The following is a 14,924-nucleotide window of genomic DNA, read 5'->3' as shown; positions in this document are numbered from 1 at the left end:
ATTGTAAGTATCTGAAAATCAGTCCTCTACATGAGACAGTACTCCTCAAACTTTTTCACTAGACCCCCCTAAATTCAAAGAGAAGGAACTCATACCTATTCCTCTAGTCTTGGGGCACACTCGGAAACATTCCAAAGGGAAAAAGAGAATCACAACTTATCCTTATATCCTAAAAATTAATTTTGTTATTTCCGTCTTACATTCTATCAACTAGTAGAGCTGAGTTTAATATAGAAAATAATATTATGACTTGCCAGTTAAATTCCTTTTTGATTCTTTAATTATTCCCTATTCCAGGGAGATGTACCAGTACATTGCCTGGCTCTGAGTATGCCACCCGTACTCCACGGTATGCCCATTTGAGAAGGAGACGCGAAAATATACAGTTTCAGTTAACCAGAACATTACATGGGGGGACTGCAGGCCTGCCTCATGACCCCCAGTTTCTGAAAAGCACAAAGTTCCAGAAACAATAGGAGCAGATGGGTAGGTTCGCCATGCCTTTTGGAACAGTGAGACCCAGTGCCCATCATCAGTCTTCAGCCAAGCTGAGGAGTGAGGCAGTCATCCTTTCTCCCCCAGGGATTCAAACACAGTAAGTATCCTCTCCACCACCACATGTGTTTCTTCCTCCAATATGCCCTAGGTGGGACGGAAGTAGAAGTCTTGTCATTGTCAGGAGGACGCCGGGGTGGCTCAGTCTGCCTTTGGCTCGGGTCATGCTCCCAGGGTCCTGGGATCAAGCCCCGCATCGGGCTCCCCGCTCAGTGGGAAGCCTGCTTCTCCCTCTCCCACTCCGCCTGCTTGTGTTCCCTCTCTCACTGTGTCTCTCTCTGTCAAATAAATAAATAAGATCTTAAAAAAAAAAAAAAAGAAGTCTTGTCATGAAAGGGAGACGTGACCATGAAGGGACATCCAATGTAATCCAATGTCTACTTTCCTAGTTTTCATTATTTTCTGCCCCCACTTCCCAGGGCAATGACACGTTGCCAGCTCAAAAGAACAGTTCCCTATAGGATGAGCCTCAAATGAATGGAGCCAAACAAAACCTCCACAAATAGACTCAAGTATTCCTAAGAATGTATCAAGTGACAAAAGTAGGATTTGAAATCTGATTAGAGAACTGTTCAACAAATGGCATAGAGTAACTGGACCAATATTTGGCAAAAAGTCAAGTTAGAGTCTAAGCTCACATCTTATACCAAAATACATTCCCAATGAATTGAAATGTAAATTTGAAAAGTAACAACATAAAAGTAGAAGGGGAAATGAGATATCAAAGCAGCACAGCAAATCTCTTCCTACTCCAAGTAGAAATCGTAAAGGAATAATGAACAGATTTTAAGTCCTTAAAAGTTAAAAACAAAAAGATACTTCTGTAAACCCCAACACAACACATATAAATCTAACCATCAAAATGAAGGAAATATTTTCAATATATCTTTTTTCAAAAGGTTTTACTTGAGAGAGAGAGAGAGAGTGAGCGCAGAGCGTGAGAACACAAGTGGGGTGAGGGGCAATATTTTCAATATATCTTTTTAAAAATAATTTTTATTTGAGCGAGAGAGTGAGAGAGAGCACACACGCACAGAGCATGTGAGAACACGAGTTGGGGGGGGGGAGGGACAGAGGCAGAGGGAGAAGCAGGCTTCCCGTTGAGCAAGGAGCCTGATGCAGGGCTCCATCCCAGGACCCCAGGGATCATGACCTGAGCCGAAGGCCGACGCTTAACTGAGCCGCCCAGGTGCCCCTCAATATATCTTTTTAAAAACTGTTCACGAATCAACAATTAAATAACCTACCCCAAACATGGTCTAATTCACAAGAAAATAAATCCAAATACTCAAACATGGAAAAGCATTCAATGTACCAAACTTTGGTTTTAACCAAACAAATACAAATTAAAACAACGAGACACCATTCAGCCAACACAATGAACAGAATCTAGAAAATTATAACATTAATCATAGGCAAGTTTGCCAACAAACAGGCATTCACAATAGGTGGCAGAAGTGTAAGTCTGTACAGTTTTTCTGGAGAGCGGATTGTCAAAACGTATTAATGAGTTGAAAAAGTGTGTACCTTTTGACCTACTAGCCCATTTCTGGGGATTCAGCCATAGGAGATAATGAAAAGATACTGGTAATGATTTAGCTGCAAGAATTTTCATGTCAGGTTTGAATATTGGAGTTTGAGACAATCTACATCTCTATCCATAAAGGATGGGGAAATAAACAATGATAGAGTTGTATAATGGAATGTGTTATAGTCACCAAAAAAAAAAAGAGGGGCCAACAGATATACTTGTATTTTTGCCACAGAAATATTTTCCCTACAGACTATAAGTAAAAAGCAGATTTAAAAATACCAAATGTCTTTTTGTTTGAAGGAAAAAAGTGAGTATATGAATATCTGTATCCATACAGAGAAAGAGATCTGGTCAGACACTTGCTAATTAAACCCAGTAAGAGGATGTCTCTGTTGAGTCAAATTCAGGGGTGCTTTTTGAATCTTCTGTTTGTAGATTCTGATTTCAATTTCACTTTGGAAAAGGAGTGAGTGGGATTTAACCAAGGTGAGCAGAGAAGGCATGTCTCCTGCATGGCCCACGAGGGGAGGTGGTGACCAGAGCGTGTGCATGTTCTGTGAGAGCTAAGTGGCCTGCCCAAGAAGTGTGTTTGTTTTGGGGTTTTTCTTTGCGTGGCAGGGGAGTAGCTGATGAGGTTTAGAGAGAGTCCCGATCCAGAAGGATTCCCTATCTGTGTGACCTAGGAGTTTACCTCACCTCCCTAAATAATGCTCAGGCCCCAAGCTTGCTTTCATTCCAGTTCAGGGGCCTCTGATTCATCCCCTGAAACGCTAATTATAACACCCAAGGTCTGCTATGTGCAAAAAAACATCTGTCATTGTTTAAATTTGCTGGCAGGGAGTGTATACAGCATGCAAACCAGCCCAATGATACGCTCCTCCGATGCAAAAATAATAACCTAGAGACTGTTCCAAGGTGAGAAGTGTTCAAGCCCAGAGTTGCCAACTGAGCTCGGTGACCTAGAAGGTGAACAGGTTAGGCCCCTCCATAGTTTACAGGCCAGTTCCTCCTAGCCCCTGCCATAGTACAAGTTACAGGTCTTAGGCTTTTTCTTTCCACCACGAAAAGCATGTTCCGTTTGTTTTTGCCCTGCTGGTTCCCAAGGCCTGGCAGAGGGAGGGGAGCAGAGTGTGTAATTGCAAACCTCTCATTTATCAGCTTCAGCCACTTTTGTGTCACCACATGACGTGTACCATTTAGCCAGTTAATCTCCTGCACCTCTTGGAAGTACAGTAATTACCCAGAGAATGCCTCTGACCTGGCAAGAGATGACGAAAAGAGCAGTAAAGGCACATCTATCCTTTACGTGCCCAGGAGAATTGTTTACTGACCTCATTCAAACTCAGATCAAAGGCCCTAAAGAACTCAAGCTGAAGATACGGTCTCTTTGTAAGATTCCCATATTTCCACCTAGAAGTGCTGATCTTAACACACACACACACACACACACACACACACACACACACACACACAAAATCACTCCAAGGCAAATGAGCCAACAGCAGCAAAAATCTCCCACAAAAGCACTGGTCGTCTTGCTTCAGACACTCTCGTCGCATCTAATGGACACAATAGTGTATTTGGAGGTTTTTAAACCCTTTAAAGCTTAAGGAACCAAGAGGAAGCTAGACATGCCATGCATCATCCAAATCAGAAATGGCATTATTGTCGCAACTTTGGCACACGCAGTTAGGCAAATACATGAGTAATTTCCCTGGGCTCTTGGGAACACTATTAAAATGAAGCCTTCATTTGAATTTGGTTTAAGGTTAAAAAGAAGGGGGGTGCCTGGGTGGCTCAGTCGTTAAGCGTCTGCCTTCAGCTCAGGTCATGATCTCAGGGTCCTGGGATCGAATCCCGCATTGAGCCCCGCATCGGGCTCCCTGCTCTGTGGGAGGCCTGCTTCTCCCTCTCCCACTCCCCCTGCTTGTGTTCCCTCTCTCGCTGTCTCTCTGTCAGATAAATAAAATCTTAAACACACACACAAAAAACACAATCATGATACTACAGTGGGGGAAAAAAAGGTTAAAAAGAAGGTGGTTGTTTTTTGGCTTTTTTTCCCCAAAGTATTATCAAGAAAAACAAACTTGAAAATGTATTTTATTTTGGGGGCCTAGGTGCTTACTTATTTTCCTATTTGGTAAAGTCACATTAACCGGGGCCACAGATGCAAAAGAAAACTTTACGTTAAAAGGAGATTATTTATAAAATCCGTGCTAAAAATTTAGAAATCTGAATTGAATAGATCATGAGGAAATTACCAAAAATGACTCAAGCAGAGAAGAACTTAAACTGACCGCTAGCAATTTCTTCCAAGCCTTCACAGAGCCACTTACTTCTATGATATTTCAACTACTCAAGAGCATAAAACAGATGGAAGGTTTATAGAAGTTTTTATAAAGCTGATGTCATGCTGATATCAAACCCTAAAAAAGAAAACAAGGCCCCAAACACTTCAGAATGGATTGAACCTAGCAGTATGCAGAGAGAATAATACCACGGAGCCACGAGGGGTTCATTCCGGAAATTTAAAGATGGCTTTAACATAATTGAGTCAATCAAAGTCCTCAAAACATTTGGAAAAAAAAAAACAAAACCCACAACTCATATTATCTCCCCTGCTTTAAAAAAACAAAGCAAAATGCCAAATCTTTTAGTAAGTTATGAAGAGTAGTACATTTTATTAGCATGATAAAGTTTATTCATATAGATACACATATCTACATTTTCGTATATGTGTGTATATAAAGATATTCTCACGTATATATAACGATAAAGTCATCCTTGTACTTAACTGTTAAATGCTACACACACTTATCAGTAAGTCAAGAAAAATACAAGGATATCTACTGCCTTTTTAAAAATGTTCTTGAAGTTCTGGTCAGTGCTATAAGAAAAAGTAATAAAAGATATAAATATTAAAAGGAAGGAGGCAAAGCTATCACTATTCAAGATTACATGATCATGGACCTGCAAACCTAGGAGAATAAAATGAAGGACTATTAGAATTAACAAAACCCATTACAAAATAAACATTTTTAAAAAAGCTTTAAATACAAGCAACAACCAGTTATGATAGAGAGCAGTGGGAACTAACTAAAACACAAGCTCCGTGTCTTATTCTTGGCTGATTCTCCAGCACCTAGAAGCAGTCTCTGCACAGAAAAGGTGCTCAATAAATATTTGCAGAATACATGAGTGAACAAATGCACAATAAATGCAAAAATACAAAATAATAGAACCAAAATAAAATTACCCAGATTCAAGTACCTATAAGAATTTAGCATGTGGGGGCACCTGGGTGGCTTAGTCATTAAGCGTCTGCCTTCGGCTCAGGTCATGATCCCGGGCTCCTGGGATCGAGCCCCGCATTGGGCTCCCTGCTCCGCGGGAAGCCTGCTTCTCCCTCTCCCACTCCCCCTGTTGTGTTCCCTCTCTCCCTGTGTCTCCGTCAAATAAGTAAATAAAATCTTAAAAAAAAAAATTTAGCATGTGATAAAAATGGAATTTCAAGCCACAATAGACTGGATAGATTCCATAAATAGCAATTGAGACTATTAACTGGTTGGCTATTTTTTTATGAAATGTGAGTTATACCTCACACTGTACACAAGAATAAATTCAAGGTACAATAGTTGAACATGATATAGGAGACTTAGGAGAAAAAAATAAGTAAATATTTGCCTTGTCTTAGGCCAGGGAAGGTTTTCCTAAATGTATAAACGAAGGTAGAAAGCTTACGGGGGAAAGATTTATTTTTCTAGTTTCTGCTACATAAAAATAAAAACCTGCAGTATGTCAAAAACACCATAAACAAAACAGTAAAAGACATACAATAAACGGGGGGAGTACTTGCAAAGTATTAATATCCTTTTTATATAAAGTGTTATAAAGCTCTAAGAAAAGGATAAGCAATAAGAAAAAAATTGGAAAGGTCAAGATGCAAATAAGAGGACATGGCCAACAAACAAATTGAATCATCCTAACAAATGTTAAATATGAAGATTGGGCTGAGGTTTTTTTTTTCCCAATCAACTTGGAAAGTGTTAAAACTAACTTCTAGTGTTTGGGAAGATTCAAGAAAATGGCATTCATACACTGCTTGTGGGAGAAAAGGCCAATTGCTAGGAATTTATCATAAAGATGTGCCAAACACTTATGCACAGAAGTGTCTGTTGTATCATTTATCTTCCTTGACTTTAGGCATTATAAATTTAATATAGGCTTGTTATAAAAAAGTTAACCAATTCAAACCAAGGCACTGTACTATACATATGGTTCTATGCCTTTCTAAATTTAAGATATTATGAAACCTTTATTCTTTTAAATACATAGTAAATCAATGCACTGTTATGTAAAAATAACTTATTTAAGGAATCTCCTTAAATAATTACAACAGTAGGTACTGACAACTTGTTACTGTTATAAACAAAATCAACAATCACCATCCTTTAAATTTCTTCTTCGCATATTTAGGCAAGTATTTATGTAGGATATATATCAAAAAGTAGAACTGATGACCCAAGTTATGCCCACTTAAAATTGATAGCTACTGCCATATTGACTTCCCAAAAAGTTGTACCAACTTATATTCCTAACAATAGTGTGTAGATTCTTCATAATGGTGAGAAATGGGGAAAATTTATATGGCCAAAAGGGTTTCAAAATAGGTTAAGTTATAGTAAATATAGTCAAGAGATTACTTGCCAGCCACTAAGAATGATGTAATGACACTAAAAATGAATGTTTAATAACATAAAACTATTTATTATGAAGGTTAAGTTGCAAAAACAATTAAGTTAAATAGTGTGAGTCCATCAGAAATCATAGATGCTTTCAAAGAATATCTACCTGTACATTCATCCATAGGCTGTATAACAAAATGTTAATCACGGTTATCGTTGGGTGGTAGAACCACAGGTCACTGAAACATTTTTTTCTCTTACACTTTCCAGGATTTTCCAAATGGTCTAGAGGGAAAAACTATTTTTGTAATCATTAAAAACACTAAATCCTAATCTATTTTTTAAAAATAACAATTATTCTGAAGACTAATTGCATCTTTGTTGGAATTTATATGCAACCACCCTTCATTATCACAATGAAGAGTTTTTCTGTACAAATGTTAATTAACTATGAGGCCAAATGTTTGCCAACTGAGTTTCCACTTGGGAGAAACCAGGACGGGACACCCCAAGGGGGTCATCAAGTGCTTAATGGTCCCCTCTGAGGCTCCATCTGTTCTCTAGATAGGCCAAGGGCAGACAGGAAGACCTAGGATCTTTGCCTCCAAAGAACGCTCAAACTACAAGAGGAGAAGCACCAACCAGTATCAATCCAAGGCTGGATCTGGAGGGACCAGAACTCTACTGCTAAGGTTCCCAGCCAGAAGAGTTAACACCTTCAAAGATTAAAACCAAAAAAGGCAAGGCATTAGCAGGCTGGTGTTCGGTAAGTTATACAAGCCTGTTACACAAAGCAGGTTTATGTACATCCCTTCTTGAGTAAGTCCTTACCCATCTCCCCACAAACACTTGAGAAATGCAAACACTAAGGTGGGGGAAGCTGAAAGCTTTTCAAGGTAAGGAAGGGGACAAGAAAAAAGTAAAAGCAAAGATTCTGAGCACAGAATTCACTTGACTGGGGAAAGACTCCATATGAAATTGTGTTTCCTCCGACTTAAGGGGAAAACAAAAAAGGCACTAACAAAGACATAAAATTCCATTTCAACAAACTTCCACCTTTTTCTAAGCCCAGGTGACTACTCTAAGTCATATTCAATACAACCAATTCATAAAGTCTCAAAAGACTACCCAGATATATTTAATTTTCTAAAAAAAAGGTTTATGAGAGAGCACGAGCATGTGTGAGTGGGGGGTGGGAAGGGAGGGGCAGAAGGAAAAGATCTGAAGCAGACCCCTCACTGAGCAGAGAGCCCAATTCTTCCACATGGGGCTCCACCCCAGGACCCTGAGATCATGACCTGAGCTCAAATCAGGAGTCTGTTGCTTAACTAACCGAGCCACCCACGTGCCCCAAGACTACCCAGATTTTTAGAACTCATCTAAAGGGAATGTGCCTTGTATTTGAAGAGCTCCTAAGAGATGGGTCTGGTAGCCTGGATTTTAGGCTTTCCTGATTTTTATGAAAGATTTTTATACTTGACATTTCACAAGGAGGAAAAAAGCATAAAACCAGAAGTCACTGTAAAAGTACTCGAATTCTCTATCTAGATTCAATTTTTAAAAATATTTTATTTAGAGAGAGGAAAGTGAGTGGGAAGAGGGGCAGAGGGAGAGAGAATCTCAAGCAGACTCTGCGCTGAGCACAGAGCCCAATGCAGGGCTCCATCTCATGACCCCGCGGATCTTCACCTGAGCGCACCCAAATCAAGAGTTGGATGCTTAACCGACTGAGCCACCCAAGTGCCACTAGATGAAATCTTAACCAGGTTAGCTTTTAGCACAGAATTAAATTCATACTTTAAATTGAGATGATTAGAAATAGTTGAGGGGCACCTGGGTGGCTCAGGTGTTGGGCATCTGCCTTCGGCTCTGGTCGTGGTCCTAGGGTCCTGGGATTGAGCCCTGCAACGGGCTCCTTGCTCAGCCGGGAGACTGCTTCTCCCTCTCAATTCCCCCTGCTTGTGTTGCCTCTCCAGCTGTCTCTCTGTCTCTGTCAAACAAAATCTTTAAAAAAAAATAGTTGAAATGGCAGCAAAACAAGGGTCAATTTTTGGCAACCTCCTAAAAAAAGAAAGTGTGACATGCTTAGTGTTGGTCAGTCAGCTTAAGTCCAATAACCAAGGACCATCACATTTTCCAGGGGCAAAGGATAAGAACACTTATGACAATTACGAGATCTCACCAAGAATTCTTGCTCTGCTCTGGTCAGCAAGAGAGACTGCAGAAGCACCTTTAATAATGGCTCATAAATCCACAGCAGCATTCATAAATGTCAGAACAGACTTTAGATAAAATGCAACTGGCTAAGCCAGAAGCTTCCCTAACAGCAACTGGCTGAAGAGTGGCGGTTCTCCAAGTGTCCCTCTCTTCTCCTCCCCACCAGTGGCATAAGCCACACCTGGATGCTGGTCAGACACGCAAACCCTCCCACCTCGTGCAGAACAACCTGGTTTGCCAAGCCCTCCAGGTGGCTGGGATTTGAGGGCACTGCTGTAGAAGGTCCTTATAGCGGTTTTACATGTGAATCCAAGCACAAGATGCCCAATTCAGTGTGTCAGGCTTGTCCCGTTTTGGCTGACCCAAGCTCCACTTCCCATTGCCCATCCCTTTCAGTGGGCAGCCCAAAGAGTAGGACTTTGTTCAAGCACACTTTCAAAAGGCCCTTAGAGATAGGTCTAATGGAAAAGTCAGCTAGTTTTCCTATGTTCCCATAGTAACAGGAAGCATCATTTACTCCTGTAAGAAAGGTCCCCTTTGCAGGGGACACGGAATATTTACAGAAAGATCTCTTTATCCTAGGAAACCCAAGTTTTGGAAAAGCAAATATGGGAAACTTAGCCTCTAAGGCTTCCATATACACCTTTACAGCCCATGTTCTAAGTGAACTTTCCCTAATTATGGCTGCCCAATAAGGAAAACATGTGTCCTGGGCAAACCTCCACTGTCTACTCTGAAAGACATTTCCATGTAATGGAGAAGAGGACTGTCTTCGTTCATGCCCCCTACTGGTCCCTCGGTCCCAGATCCACAGGGACAAGGACCGGCTTCATCTCCACCCATCCTTAATGACACTTAAATGTCCTAGGATCCTTCTTTAGCCTACACTCAGTCCTACTGGGAGCTGCCATAAACATAATAATGTTTATTTCTGGATTTTAAAATCAATTTCATTTGTGTGTAGTTCTTTATTTGCATAGTTTATAAATAGCTTCTGTATTTACCATCTCATCTGATTCTCATAACAACCTATGAGGGGGCTGCAGTTTTATTATTCCCACTAAAAAAACTGAAACTTAGTGGTGACTTCAATAAACTGACCATTGAACATTGAGAAAATACAAATGTTTTGCATCAGAAATGATAGAATAATGTCCCCCCACTCCAAATTCCAAATTTGCTTGAATTGGTATCTGCCAAATGAGACTAAAATCGTTAAGTAGGTTTCTAGGTTAAGTGATATTTACTGGCTCAGGAAGGGTGGAGAGCTGAAAGCTAAGACAAACTCTCCCAACTACAGAATGGACAGAACCTGCTAGGACATCTGGAATTCTATGGGGTTCAAAGTTACAACAACAATGATGATGGCACTAAGATTTTTTCAACTCTTACTACAAGACAGGCACCATTCTATGTTCATTAAATATATTTAACCACCCTATTAACAGCACCATTTTACAGATGAGAAAAACAAGGCACAGAAAAGCTAAGTAACTTGCCCGAGATCACACATCTTGCTCCCTGCTCACAGAGGAGGATGTGGGACTGGAGGTGCCAAGTCCCTGTGAGGTGTGCCTGGCCAATGACGAAAATCTGACATGGAGGGCAGCCACCACAGGAACCTGGATGACGTTTCCAGTGTTGCCATTTAAGCAACAGTCTCCGCATGCTTTCCGCCAAAACATCAATCAACACTCAGGTTCCAAGTAATCAGGAGCATCAGCTGAGACTCCAAACAACCCGTTCCTTTTCAGACTGTTCCTATGAAGGCTGGGAAGGAGGGGAGAGATCTTGATTTTCTAGATTTGCTGATTTGCCTGGAACTGCCTTCAGCTAATTTAAGAAAAATTAGAGAGGAAAGTAGCACTGGAGGAGATGTGCAAATTAAAGATGCATGTGGCATTGATGAGTGCTATTTAGTAATCTAGCAGAAAGTGAGATGGGAGACAGAAGTAGTCAATGATCAGAGCGAATGGCTTTTTTTGTTTTTTTAAGAAATATAAAACAAAAAACTGGTATTCCTGCCTTCTTTTCTTCTGATTTTTTCCAACTGCTTATATTTTGGAATTGTATGAGCCAGCTTTTACATATTGATCAGTCTTTCTAGGTTTACACATCTTTTTCTCAAGGAAGGAAACAAGGGTCAGGCTCAACTCAGGCAAAAAGGAAAAATAACATGATGAATGCCAGCAGTCTTCATGGGCAAGGGTAGTATGATGGGGGGCAGGGCAACTTTCAAAGGTGCCCTCAAATTTGCACACCTTCATCATTTCCTGTCTCCAATTTTCATCGAATAATCTAAGACCACCTTGAGATCCTAGCAGTCCACCGGAAAACCCAATTTAACAAGTTTTAAGGTCGTCCATATAATCTCTCCTTCAAGAAAAGTCTCAAAACTGTGAAAGGGGACTATAGTGACCACAGTTGGGTGACATTTCAAACCCTCAATCCTCCCACACTCTAATAATCCTGACCCAACTGCTTACTAACTGTGGGCCTTGTGCGCCTCCTTTTTTCCTCTGTAAAATGGGGATAATACCTTCTTCGTCAGGTTGATGTGGAGAGTAAATGAATCCACGGAAACCACTTCGAACAGTGCCTGGCACGGAGTAAGTGTTCAAATAGCATTAGCTATTATGACTGTTACTACTAGAATTTGCAAAACACACCACAAAGGCACCCGCAAACAGGAGGCTTCTGAGGAATCGGTCATGTTTTGTGGCTTTAAAAAAAAAATCGAAAATCGAACAACCGTTAATACAAAAAACGTTAAAAGGGTTTTGGAAAAAGGGAGGCGGGGGGAAGCCGCCCAGAATCATGCCACCTGTTGGTGAGTTTCAGGTGAGGGTACAGCTCAGAGCACTGGGTTCCACTACTGCCCCGTTTCCCCCGTTCTTGATCAGCGTTTCATGCGCAGGATTACAGGCGGCTCCGTGAGCCCCCTGAAACTGAACACGAACTGGGTGAGGCTGTGGCTCTGGGCATTCGGGGGCCGGGGGGGGGGGGAGGGCGTTCCATAGCTCTTCTCAGGCTCCAATAAATTCTCCAGGTAGGAGCAACTTGCTTTACAGAGGTAAACTCAGGGGATATCGACGGAGGAATTCACTTCATGGAAGCTGTACCAATAAATCTGGACACCGGGGCTGTAAGCCGCCTATCTCAACACCACGGAGGCCCGGCGCTGAGAGGGGCGAGAGCCCGGCGGCCAGCGCACGGCGCTGCACCCCTTACCACTTACACGCAGATCTGTGAACTTCACCGCGAAAAACTCAAGGGCTTCACGGACGAGACCCAGGTTTGCCGGGTTTAACTTCCCCTCCCTTCCCCCATCTCTCGTTCCCTTCCAAGAACAAACTCAAAGGAAACTGGCAACGCTCGGTCTAGGGTTTCACTCCTGCCCCCGGCTGACACTTCAACCACTTCTCCCAGGGAAGTTAATTAAAAGAACAATTAATCCGCACAAAAACCCAAAACATACCCCAGAGCTCGAGAGCTCCTAAAGTTAGAAGACTGGGGGCTCCTCTGCTGATTGTGACCATCTGCCCGTCACTGGGGCTCAGGGCTAGGCAGGGGGTACGACAGGGAAGCAGGCAAGGTCTCGCCGCAGGGTCTGACGCCGGCCGCCCTCAACGCGTCTACGCTCACCGCCGCCCGTGTAGACGGGCTTGGTTGGAGACAGCCAGGTATATGCAGGTAGGTGCGAGCAAGTGTAAGAACACACAGCCACGGCGGATTAAAGTTCAAGCCCGTTCACACACCGCTTCCCCTTCCCCTGCCGGCGTTCTCACGCACGGCCGGGGCGGCCACTCCCCGGGCAAAGCCTGGGCACTCGACGGTCCCCCTCTTCGGAATGGGCTCCCCAAATCCTTAGGAAGCCCTCATGACTCCCCTTGCCCCCCAGCCTCCAACCCCTGGAAAGCATCAGCCTCCCTCGACTCTCCCAGGCGGGCGCAGAAAACCCCCGGGAAGAGAAATGGAGGGGCCAGGGGAAAGCGGGGTGTCGCCGAGGGCAGGTGGCTCGGGGCACGCAGCAGGCAGCGTACGTACCCAGCGCGAACAAGGCGAGCTGTCCAGCCGAGGGGACCATCTTTCGGGCGGCGGGCAGCAGGCGCTCCAGCCTCCTGCCCTACCTGCGATGCCCGAGTGGCGAAGCGGCGCCGCGCTGCGGGGGAAAAAGGCGCCGGCGAGGCAAGGCCAGCCCCCGGCGCGGGCGGGCGGAGGCAGGACCGAGCGCTCTCTGCTGCGCTCACCCCGCTGCGCGGCCGGCCGGGCGGAAATGGGAAGGCGGTTACCGTCACCTCTCCGCCACTCGGCGACGGGGCCACGCCGGACCACCCTCCCGCCCCGGTGGGGGTGCCCCCCTACGGCCACAGGGGGTGGGGGTGTGGGGCTGGGGGCGGGGACGCCGCGCGCACCGTGCAGGGCGCGGGCGGCGGGCGGGGCGGGGCGAGCGGGGAATCTCGGAGCCCCGCCGCGCGAGCCCGGCACCCAGGCGGACGGGAAGGCAGGAAGCGCCCGACTTCAGACACTACCCTCAGACTAGCTGCGCGGTGCGGCCGCCGCGGAGCTCGAGCGTCCGGGCGCGGGGGACGCTTCCAGGCTCGGCGCGGGGGAGCGGAGCCGCGCGGGCGTCCGGCACCTGCGCGGACGGCCGCTGCTGGGGGTGGGGGGGCTCTCCCGGCAGGGGACCGGGGACGCGGCCCGGAACGGGACCGGCGAGCTTCGTCCGCCGCCTGCCAACACTTGGTCCAAGGACAGGGCTTCCCAGAATCAAGAGAAGAATTTGTTAAGCCAGGTTTCCCACCTGCACCCCTATCCCGGTAGAGAATTCTCGATTCTAGGGTTACCGGCCTCCAGGGCACATTGTTAAGATCAGCGGGCTTTCGTTTATCTGGCCTGGGATTAATAATGAAGATGGGTCTCTAAGGGTACCTGGTTATCCACCATTAGTACCACCCCAGTCCACCCCACCCCACCCCACCCTGCCACAGGCAGCTGGGGCCAAGAATAGGGTAACATGCAACAAGGGGGCCAAAGAGAGGGATGTATGGGCTGGAACCGTCTAGGTGGCTCTTTCAGGATTTGCGGCTTGGAGGTGGCTTCTGGTGCTGGAATTTGGGCAAGTGGAGGGGACAGAGGGAAGACATTCTGGGTAGAGAATGGAGGACCCATAGATTTCTTGGGGACCATCCCAAGGTTCCCTGAGGACGGTCCGTAGGGGACAGTATGCCCCCAAGAAGCAGTGACCCATCTTATTTTCCAGATGCCCCAAGCTGAGGGACTAAATCTCTTCTCTTGACCCCTCCAGCCTGTCTGCTCAGGGTAGACCCACTTTCCTTGGGTGGGTGGGCCAGGGGTGGGGGTGGGGGGAATCTCTTGCTGCTTTCTTGGCCTAAAACTCAAGATTCTCAGGGTTGACTTTTGCTAAGTTTGTTTCATATGAGCAGAGGGACCTAGTTTGGAAAAGGAGGCATCAGGCCATTGGCCTCAGCATTTGGCAGGAAACACCAGTGTAGAAAGGGATTTTGAAAATACCCTAAATTTACTTTGAGAAACCAAGCCTTTCAATACATTTGTCAGAGGATACTTTGCTGTTCTTTCAACCCTTAATAATCTGCACTGATGGTTGTGTGGTAAGTCCTGGAGTACAGCTTTTCCTGTGTCCACACCATGCCCGCACAGGGTAAACACACACACACTCTTTGATAAGTGATCTCTGACTCCCTTCACTGTCCACCTCTTTCAGGCTGGTGTTGACCTGTCCTGGTGGCTCTTCTGTCTCCTTCCTAGACTAGCCTGCCTTGGTTACAGGAGGGAAGAAATCAGTTTTCAGTGCCCTATCTCCTGTTCTCCAGGACCCCCAGGTAGGACTGGAAAATGGACTCGTCACCTTGTTCCCCGCTAGGATGCACACATCAAGTTCACTATGGCTG

The 14,924-nt window shown here is 44.7% G+C and overlaps 1 protein-coding gene across 3 annotated transcripts in view; it reads right to left on the bottom strand.

Moving 5' to 3' along the window:
• Positions 1 to 13,258, bottom strand: part of TGFA (transforming growth factor alpha) — a 112,723-nt gene extending 99,465 nt beyond the window's left edge. Inside the window, exon 1 of one of the 3 annotated variants that reach the window (XM_088026468.1) lies at positions 13,039 to 13,258. In XM_088026468.1, the coding sequence (XP_087882594.1) occupies positions 13,039 to 13,078 (40 nt within the window). In that variant the 5' untranslated portion in view covers positions 13,079 to 13,258. The remainder of the gene's footprint in view (positions 1 to 13,038) is intronic. The other 2 variants (XM_088026467.1, XM_028116277.2) reach the window with 2 other exon arrangements.
• Between the last annotated feature and the right edge of the window lie 1,666 nt (positions 13,259 to 14,924).

The sequence above is a fragment of the Eumetopias jubatus genome, unplaced genomic scaffold (assembly GCF_037043125.1).
Source record: "Eumetopias jubatus isolate StellerSeaLion01/CBP00866 unplaced genomic scaffold, mEumJub1_p1.0 scaffold_9, whole genome shotgun sequence".
Taxonomy (NCBI): Eukaryota; Metazoa; Chordata; class Mammalia; order Carnivora; family Otariidae; genus Eumetopias; species Eumetopias jubatus.
This window is presented reverse-complemented; position numbering and strand designations above follow the sequence as displayed.